This window comes from Ursus arctos, unplaced genomic scaffold (assembly GCF_023065955.2).
Source record: "Ursus arctos isolate Adak ecotype North America unplaced genomic scaffold, UrsArc2.0 scaffold_26, whole genome shotgun sequence".
In the NCBI taxonomy this organism is placed as follows: Eukaryota; Metazoa; Chordata; class Mammalia; order Carnivora; family Ursidae; genus Ursus; species Ursus arctos.
Genome location: NW_026622941.1, coordinates 44,160,074 through 44,180,291, shown reverse-complemented (window position 1 = coordinate 44,180,291; position 20,218 = coordinate 44,160,074). Strand labels below are relative to the sequence as shown.

Below are 20,218 nucleotides of genomic sequence, written 5' to 3'. Positions count from 1 at the left end.
TTTTTGGCAAACACTTTTTATTTTTTTAGCATTTTGAAAATTGGGTAATACATGTAGGTTCCAGGGATTAGGTCTCATTATTTTCAGGAACCATTATCAGTCTACCACTTTCAGCTACATTATCATCACTATCTCCTCACGAGCAGATTTATTATTCTCATTTGTCTGGTTACTTATGTTTATGAGTATGCTGGGAGGGAGTTGATTAATTTGGTGACCAGGATCATGGACAGAAGTAAAGTTCAAAATTCTTATAATCATTTTTCTCAGAGGTCAATTATTCAAAAATAATATATTCTGATTCATAGTATTAAATTTGTTTATGTAATTCTACAAGTTTGATTCTTTAGTTTTAATTTTTTTTTAAGATTTTATTTATCCATTTGACAGAGAGACAGCCAGTGAGAGAGGGAACACAAGCAGGGGGAGTGGGAGAGAAAGAAGCAGGCTCCCAGCAGAAGAGCCTGACGTGGGGCTCGATCCCAGAACTCCAGGATCACGCCCTGAGCCGAAGGCAGACGCTTAACGACTGAGCCACCCAGGTGCCCCTGATTCTTTAGTTTTATATTCCATAGCTTGATAATTAAATTGACAAATTATAGTATGTATTGACTACTACTAAGTGCTATGCACAGTACAAATATTATCTCATCAAAGTTAAAACAACTCTGTAATAGAAAAATGCTCTTACTATTTCCTTTTAGCCAAATAGGGAAAAAATGCTTTAATCATCAATTAACTTCACTGCTACAGTAGAGCTAGTAGTTTGGAGCTGGGATTGAAAATGAAGATTTTCAAATTGCCTATTTATGGCTGTCATATTGTTTCATATTTTCTTGAAAACTAATAGTTATTTAGTGGCATTTATTTATCATTTTTTTTGCAAATTCTAAATAGATTATGTGAAATTAGACAAATGTATGACTGTGAGAAAACAGGGAGGTTGTTTTCACATGAGTAGAGGGAATTCTTTTTCAGGGGTACCTGTAGCCCAATGAATCAGATGTAAAATAAGACAAAACAAACAAAGAAACAAAACAACAACAAAAAATAAACTTCACCAAACCAAATTAATATGTTAAGGATATAGTTTATTTCCTTTTAATAAAAAAAATCAATATTAGAGTTTATCTGACAAACTAGAATACTTTTTTAATAATATTTTTTATTATATTATGTTAGTCACCATACAGTGCATCCTTAGTTTTTGTAGAATACTTTCATTACAATATATTGTGTTCAAAGTTATTAGAGAATAGTTATTTAAAACCCGATACCTGGTACACTGATTAATGTAGGAAAAAAGGGAGTGTATTGACATTGGATACGAATCTGTTCCAGTCAAGTAGATTATGTACTTGGAGTTTACAAGCTTGTCATAAAAACGAGTTGGTCGTTGAGGGAATATTCAGAAGACAGTAAAGTGGGAAGCACTCAGATTCTGTCTCCCCACCTAGACAACATTTTCACTGGCAGTATCTGTCTGATGGACTCAATTTAGAACTCTAGAGTCTTGTGAAGGCTTGTAACTTCCAGAGGAAGCCTGGGATGTTAAATTACTGTAAATTTTGGTAATTTTAGATCTTACACAGTAGCAGCAACCCATCCCATGACCACCAAGTGAGGAACTGAATATTTAATTTTTAATTTAATATTTATTACATTAAATTTAAATGTACACATCCACATGTGGCCTGTGGCTATCATATAGGACAGCACACATCTAAGTAATCTTATTAATAGCCCAATAAAAAAAGGGGTAAGTCACATCCAAATATATTTGCTAGATTACTGAGATAGAATTTAACTACAAAAAGGACACCTTTTGGGCGGTATATAGTTTAATGACCTCTGACAAACATAGTGTCAGGAAACCACCACTATAATCAAGATATAAAGTACTTCCAATATTTAAGTGTTTTCTCGCACCACCTTTGTAGTCTATATCGTCCTCTCACCATTAGCTCCTCAAACCATTGGTCATATTTCTACCATTATAGTTCAGGGTTTTTCAGAATTATAGAAATAGTATCAGCATATGTAGATCTTGTAACTGGCTTCGTTCCCTTAGTATATTTCAAAGATTCAATTGTGTTTTATTTTTTTGTATTTGAATAATTTATTGCATTGTATATATATGCTACAATTTTTTACACTATTTACCAGGAAATGGACATTGAATCAGCTCCAGGTTTGGGCATTAACATAAAATGTATTTAATAGCTAAATTTCAGTTCCCTCGAAGGATCAAAATAATTTCATCAAACATCCAACCTAGGCCTCAACCTTTTAATATGATAAAATATTATGCTTAATTGTTACCTGTAAATAAATGCACTACCGGGTGTCAGAGTGTAAAAGGGTTTACGGTAAAGTCTAAAACTGCTTCTGTTGCTAATGGGAAGCAAGGCAGTGTCTTGGGCGTGTATAAACCAGCTTGGGATTTCTCAGTGTTGCCCCACGATGGTGAACTGCTAACAATCCTGTTAAGTATTTCATCCATTATTCTAAATCGTTTATGCTACTCCTCTGGGATACATTCACTTCAGCTTTTGTTAACGGTATATTACAGTGGTGTCTTTTACTGCCAGTCATTAGTACTTTTGGAAGTCTGATCCCCAAAGAAAAGTTTTTTTTCCCCTTTGTTTTGTTTCAATAGAATCCTTAAGTCTCTAGAAAGGGGAAAATGTTAAAACTGCAGCATTTCATAAATGGATAGAGAGCAATATGAAATCTCTCTTGGAACTGTTGCTTGACTTTCATCAGATGATGCCCTGAGTTTTTTCAGTCGCCTCACCTTATTTTATTTTAAAGTATAACTACCTATTTTGAGGTTTTGAAGGACAGCAACTGTAACAGCAAACTTTCACAAAATGCAGCTCATCTGGAAGAGAAGATGGATATCCATTAAAACTATTAATACTTGAGTTCCGAACATCAAAGTGAGTATGAATTTGAGGGTTGTGGAAAGTCTTTGCAGAAACACTGTATGTATGGGGTCCCTCCAACAAAAATCATTGATAAGAGATATCCAGGTTAGATAATAAAATATGATAGAGTGAAATCATGATTAATCATGTTAACATACATCTCTGCCATGTACACATAAGGGGACACTAGATACAGTAGATCCAGGAGGGTGAGACAACTATAATTTTAACTTGACTTCAAAATCTGAACTTCAGTCAAATGCACAAGTGTAATTCAGGGAGCTGAATTTTACTACTAAATTTTCGGTTTACGATTTTTTTTAATGATACAGTCATTTAACGGTTGTGTTATAACAGATGTTACAATCTATTTTATTCATATATAGTTGCATCTAACTTTCCTTTTCTCTGATTCTCTTTATGAATTAAGTATTGCCCTGGGTAATGCGATGTGGAAAAAATACTGAGCAACTCTTCTCTACAATTTGAAATAGCACAGTTCTAGAACAGTCTGTTGGACCCACATGCTATCAGAGCTTGTATGACTGACTCCTGGAGCATACCTTGTCAAATCAGAAGTAGAACAAAGATGGGAATTATAACAAGGACATAAACATAGTTTTACAATAAACGGTTGTGACCACTTAGTCGCAGAAGACTGCAAGTCTCCAATTGCCATGGAAAATATTAAAGCTCTTCCTTAAAATCTGTTTCAGAAAATGACATTAAGCATGGAACATTTTAGTTTTATTTCCCCCCTAAAAAAATTAATAAACATAAAGCAATTATTTAGAAGCCAAATGCAAAAGAATAAAAATAACGGAGTGCTTTAGCTAACCATTCCCTTTAAAGTCTGCAGGTAATTCATACGATGAAGTAGACCAGCGTGTTTCACATAAAAGGGAAAAATATAACATAGAAATAAGTCAGATTCTTATGCTTAGAAAGGACCGGTAGTAATAGAACGTTGGGGAGGAAAAGTTTTACTGTACTACTGAAGATTCTTTTGGCTGGTTTAAGAATTAAATTGACATGAGACAGATTAGGGGAAAATCTAATTAATTCCGTACGTACGGCAGGACTCCATAAGAATATGAGAATCATAGGCAGTCAGGCAATCGAGGCTTAAATGCCATTCTGAACAAAGAAGAAGGATGTGAGGGTCTGGGACTTTGAAAAACAGGACAACAATTCAAAGGAAAATGAAAAAGAGTAAACCTTTGAGAAGCAAAGGTTTGCTGGGCCACCCAGAAACAATGGGACTTACAGAAGAATTTTAAGAAGCAGACTTTGCGAAGTTCCTCCCTTTCTATCAAACCGACTTCATATTAAACTGTAGTTGTCGTCCACAGTGATAGCGGCTTTTTGCATCAGGTCCTTTATCTAAATTCTTTTAGACATTTGAGGAGGAGGTGAAAAGAAAAACATTCTGAGTCTTCCATTTCTCAAAAATAATCAGCTTAAATTCATCCGCATGCCAAAGAGACTCATTTTGGGGTGGCAGATTTTACTTCCCTATAATAATTTCTGTTGTATTCAATAATTTTACAAAGAATATTGGGAAAGTTAAAAAAAAAAGTTACCCAAATTATGTAGACAAATTTAGGAATACACCTCAAAAAGTTGAATTGAAAAGAAATACAGAATAATTTTTCTTAAAAATATGTTGTCTGTTTTTGTCATGTTTTGTTTTGATATAATTGTTATATATACTGAAAACAACTGTCCTTTTACGAATAGCAAAGCTGTTCAAAAAATAGATAATAATAATTATGTACACTGAGTACAGAAAAAAATTTCACTTTACCGGATTAATGGGAATCACCCTGCTTTAGTCATTAACTATCACAGGAATTGTAATATAAACGTAAATTCTTGTTTTGAAAATCCCCCTGATGCACATTCTGAAACACAGAATAACTTAGGATATTTGCACAGGTAGAATAAAAATGATAGAAAAAATACATTTAAAATAACACATATTCCTTCGATTAAAACTTATTTATTTATTTTAGAGAGAGAGTGAGAATGGGGGAAGGGGCAGGGGGAGAAGGAGATTATCTCAAGCAGACTTCCTGCTGAGCACAGAGCCTGACCCAGGGTTTGATGTCATCATGATCCTGAGATCATGACCTGAGCCAAACTCAAGAGTCTGATGCTTAACCAACTGAGCCACCCAGGTGCCCCTAAGGTGACTCACATTCTTTTATTTAGATTATGCATGCAGAGTTGGGTCCACTCGGGAGGAATGGGTAAAAATGCTTATTAACCAAAGAAAATATTCAAGTTCTAGAGAAAACATTGTGAGAAATACTATAAAAAAGAGAACTAACGATTGGTAAAGAATTTAGAGTTGTCTTTAGCATGTAATTATGTGTACAAACTTTCAGACTGGAGAAATCATTTGCAAACAGATAAATTAGAGAATATACACCTTTTTCTGCTTTAGGTAAATATATAAGTATTTGGGTTAATATATATATTTAGTTAAAATATGTATTTAGTATATATATTTATTTAGCATATATATTTACATATTATTATTAAATTATATAAAATTTATATATCTTTAAGTTAATTATATACACTTAGACTTATTTATATTTGTTTAAGTTTTATATATACATATATTCATAGGTTAATTTTTTATAGGTTAATTTCTATCACTCTACATTATATTATAGTCATACATACGTTCAACTTTTGTTCTTCTTTTCTTAAGTGTATTTGATAAAGCTCATAAAAGAGAAATGAAAAACCAATCAGTGGAAATGGAGTTCATTCTGCTAGGACTGACAGATGACCCACAATTGCAAATTGTGATTTTCGTGTTTCTCTTTCTTAATTACACGTTGAGCCTAATGGGGAACTTAATCATTATCCTCCTCACTCTGCTGGATCCTCGCCTCAAGACACCAATGTATTTCTTTCTCCGTAATTTCTCCTTTTTAGAAATCATATTCACAACAGTATGTATTCCCAGATACTTGAAAACCATCGTGACTAGAGAAAAAACCATCTCATATAATAATTGTGCAGCTCAATTATTTTTTACTCTTTTACTGGGAGTTACAGAGTTTTACCTTCTGGCTGCCATGTTCTATGACCGCTATGCTGCCATCTGTAAACCCCTGCATTACCCAATTATCATGACCAGCAGAGTGTGCTGTCAGCTTGTACTTTCCTCTTGGCTAACGGGATTCCTGATCATCTTTCCTCCATTGCTCATGGGACTCCAGCTGGATTTCTGTGCTTCCAGAATAATTGATCACTTTATGTGTGAATCGTCTCCTATCCTGCAGATATCCTGCACAGACACACATGTCCTAGAATTGATGTCTTTTATCCTTGCTGTGGTGACACTTGCAGTCACATTGGTGTTAGTGATTCTCTCCTACACTTGCATTGTGAAGACCATTATGAAATTCCCTTCTGCACAGCAAAGGACCAAAGCTTTTTCCACCTGTTCTTCCCATATGATTGTTGTCTCCATGACTTATGGAAGCTGCATCTTTATGTATATTAAACCATCTGCCAAGGAAAGGGTGAGTGCATCCAAAGGCGTAGCTTTGCTGTATACCTCAGTTGCCCCTTTACTAAATCCCTTCATTTATACGCTAAGGAACCAGCAGGTGAAAGAAGTTTTCTGGGATATGTTACAAAAGATGTTGTGTTTTTCAAAAAAACAATCGTAATAAATACTACAAATCACAAACTTGCAATAAAAACAAAAAAAGTTTCATTCATTTCTTCTGATCATGTTTTTCTATGTCATTACTTATGTCATATAGGACAGTCTCTAGAAGAATCTTGCTGTTCAGTCCCACGAAAACACCCTGCTACAATAACTTACTCTCTCAAGTCGGTACTGCAAGCCTTAAATAACATTTCTTTATTGTATAGAAGCTTCTAGAAACCATGACTTTAAATAAAACACGCCTTTTATAAGTATAATTTGCTGTATGAAATTTGCTAATTAATTGAACATACATAGTGTATCTTTCTTATTGCAGACATTTCAAGGGGCTCAATCCTTAACTTTAAGAAGATTGCATTGGTTAAAGGTGACTGACATATAACTCCAGTATTGATATATAGTGTATAATTAGTGTTGTAATGAAGGGATATTAAAATATCATGGGGCATATCTGTGGCTTCTAAGTAATTATGGAGATGTGAGATGACTTTAGGGGATAGTGATAATTATATTGAGGCTGAAAGTATACATCAGGAAAGAAGACTTTGGTCTCAATATATGCTAATAACAGAGAGGTATTAGATAACCACATGCATTTGGAGACTTAGGATACCTCATGCTTAAAACAGGATTTTTGAGATACTCAGCCTGGGTTCCGTAAAGGTTTCCTTACAAATGCAACGTGGAATACTGCACAGAATACATGAAATTTTTGCACCTCAGAATTTCCGTATATAAAGGAGGAGTAATTTAACCCACATCTCATAGTTCCTTAAATATATGCTATTAGAACTCTTTGGCACTCAGTAGAAGATATTGTCGATATTGAACAATTCAAGAATGCAGTGTTACTCGTTCATACTATGCTGTTTTAAAGGTAGAGGGAATAAGCCTAGAGAAGTTAAAAGGACTCGTATACCAGAATTGTATTTTGGACTTAAACCTGGTATTTTAGTGATTTTGAACCGTTTGTATAAGCATCACCTTGTTAGTCTTCTAGACGTATAAATGCCCCTTTCATTCCTATATCTGGAATATAACCAATATACCCTATGTTACCCATCTGTTATCTAAAATTATTATGAAATAAATTCAGTATTTTCCATAGCAACATAGTGTCAATTAAATCGTTACGTGATATAAGGTTTACTTGCCAAAGTCTTTCTCTCAATTCCAGTTTGTTTTCTACCTAACAAAATTATGTTAATTAATTCTGACCTGAAGAAAAGATGCACAGACTCTTTTCCTTTGGCAACAATAGTGTGCCTCTCCATATTCAAAGAATCAGCAAACTTCCAGCCAGGAACGCTACATTTCCTGTGTGTACCCGCCCTTAATTTTGGCTTAGGGAAGCGATAGAACCATATCTTTCATCTGTCTCACTCCTTTTGCTCATGGTAAGTAGGTTAATACTTCCATCTGTTTATAAACCCCATATAAATGCATCTGACCTCAACTGTTGGTGACTGTTTTTAGAATCTGATATACAAAAAAACCTTTGGTTTTGGCATTTCTAGAGCAATACATCACAACAGGGAACTCTCATTTGGCTTTAAATTGACAAGCTGATTTTATTTATTTATTACTGAAAGTGTGATTAGTATTACTTTCATTCAGTGATTCTGAGAATCTTCTAAGACCATTAAAAATATTGTTTCTAAGGCTCTACTGTTATAATTCTATTTTCCATTTTTTCTGAAAGCTTCAGAATTAGGAAGGTCAACACTTCTGAGCACAAGATTATTGTTTCGATCATTAAAAGAGTAAATTTATTTGAACCCTTCAATTCACTAGTAAGGGTCACACTATTCCAAGAGTTTAACTACAGAGATCTTTAAGAAGTGTGCCCAGAGTCTGTGAAGTACTAGTCCAAAGATAAACATTTGCTCAAGGAACCAGAAGAAAAATTCTGATTGCACCCATGCCAGTATAAAAGAGCTGTGCTGCACAACTGTTGCAAGAAATGGTCTGATTGATGCGGGCAGACAGGGTCTGAGGACCCAGTGGAGGGTCACGCGGGACCAAGCAAGGAGGTCCTTGGCTTCACACTGGGTAGAAATCAAATGTGAGCCAGAGAAAGTAGAATCAGAGCTTATTGACTAGTGTAAGTGAGAGATAGCAGACGGAGTGTCTGGGAGCCTTGGGAGGAAAAAGAGAATGAGTCTCTTGGTTGTTTTTTGGGACCAGGGGTTTATATTAGAAATGGTCTAGGGTGCATGTTTCTCCAGGAGTCCAGGGAAAAGTGAGTATCAGGTGAACAATAGGTATTGTTCTATACATTACCAAAGGTAAGGGTATGGATGCTGGTGGCAGCAGAAGTTCGTTTGAAGCTAATGTCCTGGGACCTGTCTGGAATCTGTCTCTTCTTAGGACAAAACTCAGAGAATGATGAACTTTCTTGCTTCCCCTCTGAGGTGGGAACCTAGCATCCCTGGCTTGTTCAGAGGTGATGTATGGAACATGAGTAAACGGGGCCTCGCAGAGAAGAGCAGAGATGGGGCCTTTCTGAAATGGAGTCCCTTCAGCTTTCCTACTTCCTTATCCCCTGTTGCCATGCTGACAAGAAATTTGGGGATGCAGATAGTGGTGAATGAGATTTCTAAAAACGAGAAATTTTGGAGGAAGAAATACGTGATTGTCTTTGGATGAGAGTCCAGTGGGGTGAGGGTGATTATGGCTGGATTCCCAGTGACACTCACATGTGGGTAAAGACAAAAACAAAGAGAAGAAAAGGGGCCACCTGTAATTGTGGATCATTGCGCAGCCCAAGAAGAAGAAAAGGGGTCACTGTTCTGTGGTTTCTCACAGCTGACTTCTATGAAGAAGGAGGAAAAAGGGGAGAAGAGGAAAAAATAAAAGAATTATAGAGGAAAGGTTATAGAGATACCTGCTCTCTTCATATCCTCATAAACACATTGCTATGGACACCCAACCTCCTTTAATATTCTGTTAGTCAGCGGTAATATCCTCTCAAAATTCACTCATATTTTTTAGTCAAAATTTCACTAACTCTATCCAACTCTCTGAATTTGTTTTCTTTTAATCTTAGTTTTACAAAAGCATAACACATGGCATTAATAGAGTCACATAAAAAAAGAAAGAAAGAAACCAAAAAAGCCTATATTTGGGGGCGCCTGGGTGGCTCAGATGGTTTAACATTTGCCTTCGGCTCAGGTCATGATCCCAGCGTCCTGGGATCGAGTCCCACATCGGGATCCCCGCTCAGCGGGGAGCGTGCTTCTCCCTCTCCCTCTACTTTTCCCCCTGCTTGTGTTCTCTTTCTCTGTCAAAAAAATAAATAAAATCTTTTTTAAAAGCCTATATTTCTCTATTACTCTTTGTGATAGCATTTGCTACTCCGTAAGTCAGATTTCAGTGGACTCTTTACCTTGTAACATAACGCAAAGTTTACCTAAACATCTCTAGCCCACACACAACACATACATCAGTGCCAAACCGTTTTCCGTAGTGACTGCACAATTTTATGTTCTCACTAACAATATAAAAGCATTCCAATTACTCTACATCCACATTTTAAAAATCAGAGCCACCCTAGTGGGTTTGAAGTGGTATATCAGGGTACTGATTTGCATTTCCGTAATGCCTAGTGATACTGAGCGCCATTACATGTGTTTGTTGGGCATTTCAAGAAATTTGTATTCAAATCCTTGCACATTTTTTTAAAGATTTATTTATGTACTTGGGAGAGAGAGTGTGTGTGTACACCTGCACACACAAATGTGCGAGTTGGGGGAGGGTTAGAGGAAAGGAATCTTCCAGCAGACTCCTCACTGAGTGTAGAGCCTGACACAGGGCTGATCCTAGGACCCATGCGATCATGCCCCAAGCAGAAACCAAGAGTCAGATGCTTAAACAACCAAGTCACTCAGGAGCGCCCAAATCCTTGCACATTTTTAATTGGGTTATTCCTTTAGGTTGTTGCTGATTTTTAATAGTTTTTTTTTTTTCAAATATTCTGGATACTAGAACCTTATAAGATATACAATGTGAAAATCTTTTCTCCCTTCCTGGAGATTGTATTTTCACTTCTTGATAATGTCCTTAGATGAACAAAAGTATTCAATTTTGATGCAGCCCAATTTAATCCTTTTGTTGCTCATACCATATCTAAAAATCCGTTGCCAAATCCAAATCCAAGGTCATATATCCACCCTTGTTAAAAGACTTGGATAGTTTGCTTTTACATCTAAGTCATAGATGTACTTTGGGGTGATTTTTGTATAGTGTGGGGTAGGGGTCTAATTTTATTCTTTCACATGTGATTATCTCATTATGCCAGCACTGTTTGTTAAAAAGGCTATTCTTTCTCCATTGAATGATCTTGGTACCCTAGTGAAAATTAGTGATAGATGTATAGGCTTATTTCTGGACTCTTCACTTTATTCCATGTTTCTATATATCTGTCCAGTGCCAATATCACAATTTTTGATTACTGTGGCTTCAGAGTGTGCTTCAATATTGGGAAATGTGAGTCTTCTCACTCTTTCCTTCTTTTTCAGGATGGTTTTGGATATTCAGGTTTCCTTGCAATTCTATTTGAATCTGGGAATCAGCTTTTCCAATTTCTTTTTTGTTTTCCATTTTTGAAAAAAGTACTGCTATTGGAATTTGACAGAGATTGAACTAAATCTGTAAATTGTTTTGGGTGGTATCTTAATAGCATTCTGTCTAAGAAACTATGAACATAGAATGCCTGATGCTATCTGTTTTAGAAGGTAATTAATTATTAAGTGAATTTTTAACAGATATAAACGCTTTTGGATTACTCTTATGTAAGTTTTGGCACATTTTTCTTTCAGAGAATGGTCACTTTCATTTAGGTTATCAAATTTGTGGTCACAGAATTGTTCATAGGACTTTCTTACTATCCTTTTAATGTCCATATTCTACAGAGAAAGGTTAGGTAGCTGATTGTAGATTTTTCTTCTTTTCTAATAGATACATATAATGCTATAAATTTTCTGTAAGCATTGCTTTCACTGCATCCCACAAACTTTAATAAGGTGTTGCTTCATTTTCATTTATTTAAAAATTTTTAAATTTCTTTCCATTCAGTTTTCCCTCCCTTCCCCTATGGTCTTCCATGCTATTCCACAACTAATGAATCATTGAACACTACATCAAAACTAATGATGTGCTATATGTTGAGTAACTGAACATAATAAAAAAAATTAAATAAATAAATAATTTTTAAAAATAAATAAATTTTAAATTTCTCTTGACATTTCTTCTTTGATCCATGTGTTATTTAGAAGTGTTATTTAATCTACACATAATTTAGGATTTCTCATTCATCCTTTTTACTGATTTCTAGTTTAATACCATATGGTTTGGGAACTGATATTGTATCAGTTCTATTCTTCAAAATTTTTTAAGTGTCTTTTAAGGCCCAGAATATGATCTGTGTTGGTGAGCTTGGGAAGAAAAGGTATTTAGCTGCTGTTGGCTGAAATAGTCTATAGATGTCAGTTATATAGAGCTGGTTGATGGTGTTGTTGAGTTCAGCTATGTCCTTCCCATTTTATGCCTGCTACATCTGCCCATTATGGATAGAGTTGTTGAAGTTTCTAACTATGGTAGTGGATTCAACTCTTTCTCTTTTCAATTCTATATTTTTTCCTCACACTGTTTGAAGCTTTTGTGTATGCATGTTAAGGATTCTATCAGTATGTTTCTAATGTTAAATGGACAGTGCATTTTACAAATAAGCCACTCTTAGTTTTGGTATACTGTCATTTTACATGTTTTTGGATTGAATTTTTATATATTGTTTTAGAATTTCTATATATGTACTCATAAGTAATATTTTCTGAATTTATTTTTTCTTTTTATGGTTTGCCTGTGTTTTTGTGTCATGATAATGATGACTTATGGATGAATTGAGTATTTCCTTCTTCAGTGTTTTGGAGAATGTGTGTATAGTTGTTATTTTTAGAAATTTTCGGTATAATTCCTAAGCGAAGCCATCTAAGCCTAGATTGGGGGGGGGGCATTTCTAACTACAAATCATTTACTTTAGCTGCTATAGAGTACTCCGTTTATAGATTTCTCTGGCTGCTTTGGAAGTTTTTGTTTTACAAGGATTTTATCCATTTCATATAAGTGATCTATTTTTGCCAAAAAGTGATTCATAATATCTCATTATTCTTTCCATATCCATAGGATCTCTAGTGAAGTCATCTTATCAATCAGTAATTTGTGCCTTCTATTTTTCCCTGATGAATCTAACTAGAGATATCTCAATTATATTTATCTTCTACAGATTTGACTTCTGTCTTCACTGTTTTTTGCTAGTGTTTTCTGTTTTCCGTCTCAGAGAGTTCTTCTTTAGGGACTCAGTGGGTACAGCATAGTACTGAGCACTTCCTGCTGAAATAAGTAAATATCCAAATACATCAAATGAACTTCGAGCTGTGCCTCAAAGTATGTTAAGAGATGAATCTAGTTCCCACGAACTGAGTACAACTTGATACACGCTGGTAGCACATTTTTCTGGGCATAATGATCAGGTGATGCAGTGGGTTGCAGACCACAATCGAGTAGTTATAGGACATACAAACACACAATTCTGAAGCTCCCAAAAAGATGAAGAAAAAATAATTGAATTCTACCAACACTCTAGGAAAATATTTAGTCTTCAGTCATGGGAGTTATCAGAAATTTAGGAATATAAATCAGAGTGAATGAGATTTTCAAGAGGAAGCAATTTGGACAGAAGGAATGCATTAAAATATCCAGGTAAGGTTTTGGCAGAGTGACATTCTCCATCGTGTTCAACATGGCACCTTAGAAATAGAAAGAGGAAAATAACAATTTGCAGCAATGTCTCATTTGTTTGTCTAATCCAAATGAACTTCATCTCCACTGATCGATTGTTATTTCTCTTCTATGAATCTTATCAAAACTGCACAATAAAAATGGTTAAACTGAGGGAGGTCGGTGGTGGCTGGGCTAAATGGGTGATGGGTATTAAGGAGGGTACTTGTGATGAGCACTGGGAGTTACATGTAAGTGATGGCTCACTAACTTCTATCCTGGAAACCAATTTTACTCTATATGCTAACTAGAATTGAAATAAAAAATAATTAAGCTAAACTTACTAAACTGTAAGTTATGACAAAGTGAGTTTTTAGAAAATGCTGACACCAAAGAAAGACACTTTTTCAGAATCTATCACGAGCAAGTATTTTTCCCTGCATTAATGATAGCTAAATCATTTAACAATCAGCCTATGATTATCGTATCCTGAGAGATCTTCTCTTTTTATGAACGTGTATAGCTCCTATTCGCCAAAAGGAAATTTACCTAATTATTTTCAGTTTGACTCCTTACTGTATGAATATTTTAAAAAGTCAGGACATGCAAATCATTATAATTATATTTTCTGTTGATATTAAAGAAAAAGAAATGACTAAAGTACATTCTAAATGTCAGTGTCAACTATAACCCAATTCCAAAAGCTTCCTTCAACAATAGATTTTTAAGTCATGTTTTCTAATGCCATACTTTCATATTTAATTTTTAATCCAGGTTCTGAATTTGACTTTTTTAACTCAACACAGAAAAAGCTCATTCATTTATTATTTTGTACCATTATCATACTTTTTGCCAACTATATCAATCTACCTAGTTACTTATCATTTGATATTAAGTTCAGTAAATAAGATGATACTTTTCTAAATCTATACCATGTATGGGAAGAAACACAATTATAGGACAGCTAAATAGAAGAGAGACAAAATGCTACCCTTAGTTTCATCTTTCAAAATGATACAGGAATGTGCGTGATTAATAATTTATAATTTCTTCAACACATTTACTCATTAAATCATCTGAAGGTGATGTGCATATTAGGATGATTTCCAAACCAAGCTTAGGCATTTGCTGAAGTTATTATGCTGCTCTACTCTTCATGAAGCAGCTATGTTCAATAGTTTTTATGATTCTTAGTATATTATTTGTCACATTTAATAGAAATATTTGCAATTGCTCATAATTCTCTAACACAAACTAAACAACTAGTTTCAATGGAATATACTCAAATGCACAATCTTTTTTTAGTTTTATTTTTTTAAAGATTTATTTAACTAAGAGAGAATGAGAGAGCAAGAGTGTGTGGAAGGGGCAGAGGGAGAGAAACTTCAAGCAGACTCCCCACTAAGTGTGGAGCCTGACATGGGGCCTGATCTCACAACTCATGAGATCATTACTTGAGTCGAAATAAGAATGGACACTTAACTGACTGAGCCATCCAGGTGCCCCCACGATCTTTCTAAAAATAAACTGTATTTTCTAATATGATCATCAACACTAATGGTTATTCTCTGCCACAGTTATCTTTTCATTTCATTAAATAGTGTAGCAAAATTCAGTAGTATTACAAAAGATAAATAAATATTAGTTTTAAGTAGGTTGTAACTAAGTACAAATAAGGAATTGTAATAGCCTTTACATTGCATGCTACATTAAATATAAAATAAATAAATACTTTATATTCTTGACTAGAATCAAAGATAACAGAGACAGATTGAAAAGCTTAGCTCCATTTCTTTCAGATATTCACAGGTAAAGGAACTGAGAGGAAGAAAATATCTCTTGAAGGACATAAAGAAAATTAAATTCTCTGGAACAAAGATTTTTGTGCAAATAAAGCTTGAGAAGAGATAAAGACGAATATCAAAAACATGAAAGCAAAACAAAAGGAACCCAAAGAAAGGGTGTCTTGGAAGCTACTACTGGACACATTGATATTATTAGGGGTTCCTTTGTTCATTTCCATTAAGTAAAATACAACAGAATACTCATTTGCTTGAGAAAGAAACAACCCTGTGTACCATATTCATGAAGGCTTTCTGCACTGGCTGGTTCCTCAAAGTGTAGATGAAAGGATTCAGAAGTGGAGCCACAGAAGTATTGAGCACTGCAATTCCCTTGGAAAAAGATACTTTTTGTTTGACTGATGGCTTAACATACATGAAGATGCAGCTGCCATAAGAAAGGGAGATCACAATCATGTGAGAAGAACACGTTGAAAAAGCCTTTTTCTTCTGATTAGCTGAAGGGAATTTTAGAATCGTTAATGCAATATAGGTATATGATATTATCACCATTACCAACGTGACCACGAGTGTCATCGACGCAGAAATGAATCCCATGGTCTCAACAAGCCGTGTGTCTGAGCAGGAGATCTGCAGCAGGGAAGTGGTATCACAGTAGAAATGATCAACAATTTTGGAGGCACAGAAGTCAAGATTTATGCCTAAGAGGAGAGGTACAAAGATGGTAAAGAATCCAGCAAGCCAACAACAGAAGACAAGTTGAAGGCAGACCCTACTGTTCATGACGGTTGTGTAATGCAGGGGCTTACAGATGGCCACATAGCGGTCATAGGACATGGCGGCCAGCAAGTAAAATTCAGATGCACCAAGAAGGAAGACAAAAAACACTTGAGCTGCACAACAATTAAAGGAAATGGTTTTGTCTCCAGTTGCCATAGTAACCAACAATTTGGGGATGCATGTAGTAGTAAAGGAAATTTCTAAGAAGGAAAAATTCCAAAGGAAAAAATACATGGGGGTCTTGAGGTGAGTATCCAGCAGGGTGAGTGTGATGGTGGTCAGATTGCCCGTGACGCTCAGCAAGTAGATGAGAAGCAGGAAGACCAACAACACAACTTGCAACTGTGGGTCATCAGTCAGACCTGCCAGGATAAACACTATGGCTTGGGTGTGGTTTCCCATTACTACCCTCGACTGTTCCATGTCTAAGAGGAGAGAAAGGAAGAAAGAAATTCATAATGCCACGGGGAAAATAAGAGTGATTTAAGTGTTTAAAGTAAAGTTCAGCAAAAGATATCTCAGGTAGAATAACAATGCTCATTCAGGTTTCGAAGATGGATACGCCAGGACGAACTACGGTTTGCATTTCCAGAGTATCTGCACAGAAAATTTCATCTGTAATGCGGTTCTACCCGAGAATTACCTGTGTGATGATAGCAATTGTTGACTATTTTTATCTAAGAGGAACTATCAGAAGGAAGTTAGAGGGACTTTTAAAGGAGGGAAAAATGTTTCTTCTCTCTTGATTTTATCCAGGAGTCGAGATGGATGCTATTTTCTATTCAGTTAAGAGGTTTGCACTCTGGAACAAAAATGATTATTGTCATTAAAAGTACATCAGAAGGTGGTTTTCATAAAATACACACATACCTTATCATCATCAATAAACAGGGTTACTATAACTTTACAGTTTTCATTCAACTAATCAAATTCAAATGCCTGATTCATCTGTCACTTCTTTAATGGCTAACGAGATTCAATTTCAGATAAGAAAATATGAACTATCCTGAATAAGTTTATTTTCTATCCTTAGTAGTATTTCTATTCCATCAATCTCTGTTATCATCCCTACTCTTCCCACATTGTATGCCCCAAAAAACAGTAGGAACAGTCTGGTAATGTAGGGGTGTGTAATAAAAAAGTGCAGTTTTCCTTTAAAAGCTATGATTCTGAAAAATGAAAAAATAATTAAAATGAGAGTAATGGATATTGAAGCAGAAAAATATAAATACGGTTTCAGGAAATTGCATGAGGAAGGAAAAATATAAAGACAAACTTAATGGAAACCTAGAGATGCTATGGCTTTTAGAACTAGGACAGTGAAGGGTGCCTGAGTCAGGTAAGCTGCAGGCTTGATTTTGGCTCAGGTCATGATCTCAGGATTCTGGGATCAAGTCCCATGTCATTGTCATCAGGCTTTGCATGCTCAGCATGGCGTCTGCTTCTCTCCTTCTCCTTCTGCCCTCCCCCCTGCTCTCTGTATCTTTCTCTCTCTCAAATAAATAAATAAATATTTAAAAACAAATAGAATAGTGAGCTTAGGGAAAAAGTTAAAAGAAGTAAATTAGTAAGTAAAAATTAAAAGAAGATTAAAACTTTAAAAGTAGTAATAATCTTAAATTTAATAATATGTAAATTAGTATTAGTAAATAAAAATTATAAGAAAATGTTCACCATAAAATTTCTCTCCATCTACTTCAGTGCTCTACACTTACCATTTTATTCTTTGTCTAAAATACGACTGAAAGATGAACAATTTGAGGTTAGCATGGCCTAAAAGAGATGAAGAGTATTCGGTAAATTTCAAACAGTGAATCACAAAATAGTGTTGACATAATTTTGGAAGGCATGTATTTCCCTATCATAAGGATATTCAAATATTTGGCTAACAAGTAATTAAATAAATATTAACTAGAGATAATTATAGTTATTGCAACACACAGTATGTATTAAGTAAAACAATCAGATTATTCTGGTTTGCACAGCTATCAAATGGAGATCAGGATTAAGTTTCAAAGACTATTTTGTCCTAAATTGTCCTCTGAAAAGTATAATCCCTACCAATGATTATAGTGCAACTTATAGTGGTTTTTTTTTTTAATTAATGATTCTAAGGAAGATTTCTTTACTCAGTATCTTCATATCGAACACATAAAATAACTAAGATTTAGTAATGGGCCCCAGATAGAAAATGTTTTTTGTTTTGAGAATATCAATATAATTATTTCCAATCTCTAAAACATAACATTATTATTTCAAAGACATATAAATAAAAATAAACATACAAGTACAAATAAAATTTGTTTCCAGTTATACCTAGAGGCATTTGTAGGAGTATTTTAAGATAAAAAATAAGATCTGTTGTCAGTCATGTTAATAATTGAGTGAATGGAAGAAAGGACTGTTGTTTTTCCTCCACATTCCTTTTACATTCACATAATTGTGAAGCGATGAATTATAAGTTTTTCTTCATTTACACAAGTTAATCTGATGGCAACAACTGTAGGAATGCTTATAGCTAAAACACCTAAATCACAGTTTTATTATGTCAGGTTATTTCTTTGTCCAACTTCAACAGATAACACATACCAACCATCCCCCCAACACACATTGTACAGAAATTAACGAGGTTACATTACAAAACCATTAGAAGTCAGACCTAGGTTAGATATTGTGAATATTAGTGAAATTTTAAAAAGGTAATGTTTTTAATACTAAATTTTCATTGTAATCTGTCTTTATTTACTATTTCCCTTACATCACAATTTAAAGGTAGAAAAAATAAGGTTAATACCATAATGTAAAAATAAGATAAAATGAGTTAAAATATATCTAATGGAAATATGGCCCTTAAACTTTAGACATACCAATTCCTTTCATCCATTTGAGTCCTAACTCAGTCTGCCAAAAACACTTAAAAATCAAACACTCTTTTTGGAAGATATTAAACAGATTTGTTCAGACAAAGTATCTCTGCTTTAATATTTAATTCTTTTATCAACATGCTGAACAAAACACACTGACATTCCATTTCTTTCTGAATGGATCTCCCTCTACCCCACAATCTATGATTGTTTTTCTTATCTATTTAGCAACTTTGTAAATGGTTTTAGGGCTTTTTTCCCAGATTTTTAGAGTAGTATATTAAATTTCCCCATTACTACAATTTACTTATTCATGTATTGAATGCTTTCCTTGGTATTATTCACAGTGCCATATAAAATTCATCAACACTTGATTCCATTGAGTATTTCTGCTTTCTGAGCCCCAAAGGAAAATATCTAAAGGTTATGAGCAGTTCCCAGAAGATATGAGATCCAAGAACACCATTCCCAAAGGGTTACAAATTTATACATTATACATGCGTTCTCCCCAGCCACTAAAAACTTAAAAAAATAAATTACATATTTTTTTCAAAACTACTTTTACTATGTCCCCAAAGCTTTCAGGATAGATGTCCCTAATCTGTGTTTGCCCTTCCATGCACATGTGTTTTGATATCCCAAATACATAGATAATAAACTGGAAGTCAAAAAAGAAAAGATTATTTTAGTTGGTAATAACAAGTGACAGTATTAGTTGGAGAATTTATTAGCCTGTCATGGAAAAAAACTGTACCTGAAATACCTAACAGTTTATGTCCTACATGCTATGTTGTTTCTGTTCTGAATTTAGTCTTTCCTCCAAAAGTCTTTGCAAAATGATCTAATAGACCCTAAATTGATATTTCATAACACCCAAGCACTCTCCACTTCCTCTATACTAATGGAATATTTGTCTATGTCCATAGCTAGTCTTCCTTGCAACTTGTTGTGACCACGACTCACCATCATTTCATAGATGCTGACAGAGTATCTAGGGTCAGGGACAGAACACTTTATTATTTATCGTATAGCAAGAAGCAGGAGCTTCATGTTCTCATGAGGGCCCTAATGGATGTTGTTGTCTACGTCTAAAGCTGAAGAACCCCTGATTTAGTAAATTCTTAGTCCTTTAAAGAGAAAAACCTGCCTAACTTTGCCCTACTAGAATATAGTATTTTTTTTATTATGTTCAGTTAGCAATCAAAACCACAATGAGATACCACTCAATACCAGTTGGAATGGCAAAAATTAACAAGAGAGGAAACAACAAATGTTGGAGAGGATGTGGAGAAAGGGGATCACTCTTACCTGTTGGTGGGAATGCAATCTGGTACAGCCACTTTGGAAAATAGTATGGAGGTTCCTCAA

General features: G+C 34.6%; 2 protein-coding genes across 2 annotated transcripts; one reads left to right on the top strand and one right to left on the bottom strand.

The window, feature by feature from the left end:
* Positions 1-5,680: 5,680 nt before the first annotated feature.
* On the top strand, positions 5,681-6,625 carry LOC113249290 (olfactory receptor 6C6). The gene has a single exon (XM_026490795.2). It carries the CDS (start codon positions 5,681-5,683, stop codon positions 6,623-6,625), a length of 945 nt encoding a protein of 314 aa, XP_026346580.2.
* An 8,824-nt stretch (positions 6,626-15,449) lies between these two features.
* LOC125282299 (olfactory receptor 6C74-like) lies at positions 15,450-16,388 on the bottom strand. Its single transcript, XM_048216797.1, has one exon. It carries the CDS (start codon positions 16,386-16,388, stop codon positions 15,450-15,452), a length of 939 nt encoding a protein of 312 aa, XP_048072754.1.
* Positions 16,389-20,218: the final 3,830 nt, after the last annotated feature.

What these genes read in the sequence shown, in the direction of transcription:
- LOC125282299 (XM_048216797.1), bottom strand. Translation starts at nt 16,388, where the DNA reads ATGGGAAACCACACCCAAGCCATAGTGTTTATCCTGGCAGGTCTGACT.
- LOC113249290 (XM_026490795.2), top strand. Translation starts at nt 5,681, where the DNA reads ATGAAAAACCAATCAGTGGAAATGGAGTTCATTCTGCTAGGACTGACA.